The sequence below is a fragment of the Papilio polytes genome, unplaced genomic scaffold (genome assembly GCF_000836215.1).
Source record: "Papilio polytes unplaced genomic scaffold, Ppol_1.0 DF823823.1, whole genome shotgun sequence".
NCBI classification, from domain to species: domain Eukaryota; kingdom Metazoa; phylum Arthropoda; class Insecta; order Lepidoptera; family Papilionidae; genus Papilio; species Papilio polytes.
Window position 1 is genome coordinate 453,697 of NW_013525381.1, and position 4,976 is coordinate 458,672.

Below are 4,976 nucleotides of genomic sequence, written 5' to 3' on the forward strand. Positions count from 1 at the left end.
CATTTCCATTGTCAGTGCAGACGCTTCACGACTGTAAGACGCAAAAGGAGTTCGGTAGCTGTATGATGGAGACTTGCGGCGTTGCTTAAAGGAGTGAAACTCAAGTTACGTAGTTCGAAACCTCATTTTATTAATTTATGGAACCATGAGCATTATCGAATAGTTTAAAGGACATGGGAAACCGTCCATAAATCAGTTAATATGACATTGCCCAAAAAACTTTTTGCGTTATCGAATGACAATACTTTAAACCTTTAAAGCCCAATTTTTAGAGTTGTTCAAGAATTAGATGACCACTGTAAACACATTATTTTGGACGTACAGGCAAATTTTAGTCGGAAATCTGATTTTTACGATTTTTTTTTGAATAATTATACAACTATGACTACACACAATCGAGCAACATACTTTGCGCTTAACGATAGCTATTGAGGTCCACTAACGCACCAAAGCCTTCGATCCGTATGTTAAATATCATCCTGTATATGCTAAGTATAATAAATGCAAATATTTGTGATGTTTACATCTTTATAAATTAATTTGTAAGTTATAAAATTGTAAATGCTTATTAATAAAAGAGTCATCTATCGGTGGATGGCGGAACTATTTATCGGTTCAAAACTATTAAACGGTTCCTTTGATACACAGAAACTCTGTTAGAGTTAAACTCATAGTTGTCACTAATGGATCCCTAGGTAACGACAAAATAAATCAAAACTTCAGCAACCGGGCATTAGAATCTCTAATTTTGTAAGCTTTAGAAATTACAGTGTTACGTTACCTTGCAATAGCTTCCATTGCTATCTCGTCCAGTGCTTCCGAGTACATCTTTAATGACTTTGCTTGCATCATAATTGGATTGATTGTCGTTCTCATTTCCCTCCACTTGTCCTCGTGACTAAACATTTTAAATTATTAAAGATAAATAATTAAAAATTCGGTTAGTTAGTTAAAAATTCGGTATCAGGACCTCCAAAGGGTTCCAAACTGTCCGTGCCTATACCGAATTTTTCATGTGAGTTTAGCCGTGTTTATAATCAATATTAAAGATAGATTATTACAATAGCTAAAGTAGGGTATTGTAAGCTAAGTCAAAATTCTATTAGGTGGACAGTTGATAACTCATTCCTCATGATTTTTAGTTTTTTAAATGTACTTAGATTCCACGTTCCAGTTTTCACAACACCTACACTAAAGAATCTGGGGCGTCAGTCTTAATAATTACGTTAGTACAGTTTTTCTTTTTTACAGATCTGTTTCGACTAAGAATATAATTCAATTAGTTTTAATGTCACGTGTCTAACTCGTTTGACTATTGTCTATCGGACGTTTAAAAATCTGGCAATTAAATACTCCTACCACTACACATTTATTGAAATTTTGCTACTTTATTGTTTTCTTCAGTAAGACCATATTTATAATTTAACATTTTTCAAATGCAGTAAGTACTCACTCGAAAATAAGCCCGTTGTATTTTCTCTCTATTTCACCCTTCTCCTTTTTAATTACATTTTTGTAATATTGCGCAGCGAAAAATCCCATTCTTATAGGCGATGCATTTTCTGATCGATATATCTAAAAAAATCCATTACTCTTAAGTTACGCCTTTTCAATAAAATAAGAGATTTATCATGAGCTCATACATCTTAGATGTGGATACCCATGATAGGGGTGACCAGGCTATGATCAACCACGCCGGCCCAGTGCCAGAAATTTGAGACACGATGATACGTCCAATATGAATAACCAATGTGTTAAACAAAAAACGTGATATACAATTGAACAGTTCGACTCTTCAGTTATAACTGTGTATTAGGATTTAGGAAATTTTACTGAATTCTTAGAAATTAGTTTACTTAGCCACAATAACAACAGTGCTAAGTATTCCAAATATTGGGACTAACAATATTTATATTTACCTGTATTGCGACTTCGGGATCGAATAGTAAAATGGAGTCTTTTGCACCAAAATGTCCTTTCATTCCAACAACAGGTCCATACTTTTTATAAAGAAAATTTTGTAAGTCATAACCTCTTAGATTGTAAAGTGAACCTGCAATGTTATTCGTATTTGATATATTTTCTACAATTTTCATTTACTAGGGCGTTGCAAAGAATCATAATATACAACGTGTTACATGTCTCTGACTATACAACTGTCTATTGCGGATAATGTAGCAGAATTTTTATAACTTCACAGTTTTTGAAGAAGTCGGTAGCAAACGAGAATGCATTTCACTGAACCTTTAGTAATCATCACTCATCCATTGCCTGTTTATCTTTTATCGATCAAGGTGATAAAAAAAAGACCATTCATATCAGAAGTATAACATTTGGATTTAGTGTTGCTGCTATTAATGATGTCGGACCGATGTTTACTCCCGGGCCCACAATAGTAAAACACGATTATAATGAATACTTTACCTCCTGGTAGGAAATGATACAACTGTCCGATACCAGGTAACGCGGTTGGACCAGGGACATCATTGAATGACTTCGTTGGAGATGCGGTCACATCTATATTGATCGCTGTTGTTATTTGCCTTAAAAATAAAATGCATAAAAACACAAATAAAATAATATTACATCAGTGTTAAAATTAAAACAGACGAATAAATAAAACCTAAAACGGTTTAAAACAAAAACTGGGTATAACACAATGGGTACAACACGGACGCCAGAAATTAAACACTGTAAATGCAAGGTATAAAAGGGGCAGGCCTTTGATCGTTATGGATAAACGATATTAAAATCATGCAACTGAAATCTGTATGCAAAAAAATTGTTTATAAAAAAAAATAATTACGATAGAGATATTGAACGAAAAAACCCCTTTCATATGGATTATGTTATCATAACTGCTGGCACATGAACAGGGGATTAGTACCAGTTTTCGATATGGGTTATGTATTTAATATTACCAAAAAGCTTTTCTTACCTTAAGCATAAAACGCCTTCTTTTGTGGTTTTAAGATATTTAAACATTTTTGAATCCGGTATCCTAGAATTATGTCAGAGTGTTCCGTCTGATGTTGCGCGGAAAACTACGGTTTTAATACCTTGACTTTGAACTAAAAATCTTACGGGGTATTTGTGTGATTGGCAGTAATGATTTTACGGTTGTAAAAACTGCGTTATATTAATACAGGATGTTGCAAAACAAAATTTAAACATTTGTAGGAATCTCATTTAAATATGGGTTTGTTGTAGCAAGTTGCACTGCTTAATGTAAGTCACATACCATTTCGTTACAAAGTTTGTACCCGGAATTCAGTGTTAGGTCCTTTTGTGATCTTTGACATTCAATTTAGTAAGTAGCATATATTGAAGGGTTTAAATTACGCAAACGTAGCAATAGTCGAAGATATAGGAATGTATATAGCTTTAGCCGAACCGACATGCGATTCATTAAGAATAAGATTATCTTTTTTTTGTTTTTCTAAAAACAGACATGGTCTCTTTAGTTCCCAATACATCCTACTATTATCGATATGTAAACTAACGGCATGTAAAACATGAAGTGAGATATTCGGTACTTTCGAAACACTCTGTATTATATTCAATTACACTTCTTCATTTCCTTCTTTTACAAAACTTAACGAGTCTTCATTTATTACGATCTGTCGCCCACAAACTTCATTAGTTCGGAATTAAAAAAAGGGCGACTATAACATGCGCTCGTATATCTCCATTCAAAATCTACCTTAGTTACCTCTCAGTCAAAATCGCGTCAGAATCGGTCTATTACCCGAGATAAAGACCGGCCCCAGTTTTGACAGCTCAGAATAAAAAAATAAGGTTGTTTAAAATTTCCCGCGCACATGTAAGCTGAACATCCAGTTAAAGTCCCGTCAAAATCTGACTGGATTTTAACGGGATGGTAGTAGGTCTAACGTCAATTCGAATGCTATCCTTAGTGAAAGTCATGTCAAAATCAGTCCAGCCGTTTCGGACATAACCCGGACCAAACGCGGATTGCTGACAGACAGACAGACAGATTATTAAATGCGATTATCGTAATTAGAAACGCAAATCACCTCATTTTTTTTCGATGTTACATATAACACTCTAACTTCATTATGCAAATTCGGCGGTCCCTAAAATTAATGAAAAAAAAGTAATCTGTAAGTCAATGTCACACTTATAAAATACAACGTGCTAACATTTTAATCGTTGACATTGAAAAAGTGTAGAAAAAAGTATTGTTTTTAAAATGCATGGTTTTTGTTATTGATCATGGTTGCGCAGACATTAATAGTAATCTTTCGTTTCTCGTAGAAGCTGTGATCTCATTTTCAATATTTCTTCGACGTTACTGTTTAAAGTATTGGAACACCGTTTTGTTTTATTGTGGCTCTGCGCCACGGAACATATCCCTCTTAGTTTTACTGCGGGAGGCCAAATCACGGCTAATCTCACCACCACACTAAGTCAGGAACTCTATAAATATTCCTATCCGGTGTAACCATTTATGTTATCAGTCACAATGGAACTGCAATATAGGTATTATTTGTATATGTGAGACTTAGATGTATAACAATGTTAAAATCTGGACAGTTTGGAAAAGTAACCGCTGAGTATATTAGTACTATCAGTGTTTAGTTCAGCATTGTAAAGCAGCAATACAGACGAGCTACAAAAAATGTGAAAAGTGTTATAAGCTGTTCGCAAATACCTTGACGCGACACCAAACTCTAGATTACTAAAAAAGTAGCTGTTGCTTGCGACTTCGCCCACGTAAAAAAAAAAACTGCATTTTACTTTCAATGGTACAATAATTTTTGAATTCTGTTCAGCAGTTTTTGAGTAATTTTAATACGTAAAAAAATCCTAAAACACAATTTTTTCCTCTTTCTAATTAATATTAAATAAATACTCTACTAATGTAGAGCTCTAGAAAACACATCTCACAACTTTAGTAATAGTGAGGCATAGGATTTACACCCCTTTGAAAAATATCGTTATCGAAATACAAA

The 4,976-nt window shown here is 33.9% G+C and overlaps 1 protein-coding gene across 1 annotated transcript in view; it reads right to left on the reverse strand.

Annotated features, from left to right (window-relative positions):
- The window catches only part of LOC106103322 (cytochrome P450 CYP12A2-like), a 5,292-nt gene extending 2,307 nt beyond the window's left edge, over positions 1–2,985 (reverse strand). The window contains exons 1-5 of the mRNA XM_013283059.1: positions 2,939–2,985; positions 2,425–2,543; positions 1,920–2,053; positions 1,454–1,575; positions 782–898 (exon numbers count right to left, since the gene is read on the reverse strand). Of these exons, the coding sequence (XP_013138513.1) occupies positions 782–898; positions 1,454–1,575; positions 1,920–2,053; positions 2,425–2,543; positions 2,939–2,985 (539 nt within the window). The remainder of the gene's footprint in view (positions 1–781; positions 899–1,453; positions 1,576–1,919; positions 2,054–2,424; positions 2,544–2,938) is intronic.
- Between the last annotated feature and the right edge of the window lie 1,991 nt (positions 2,986–4,976).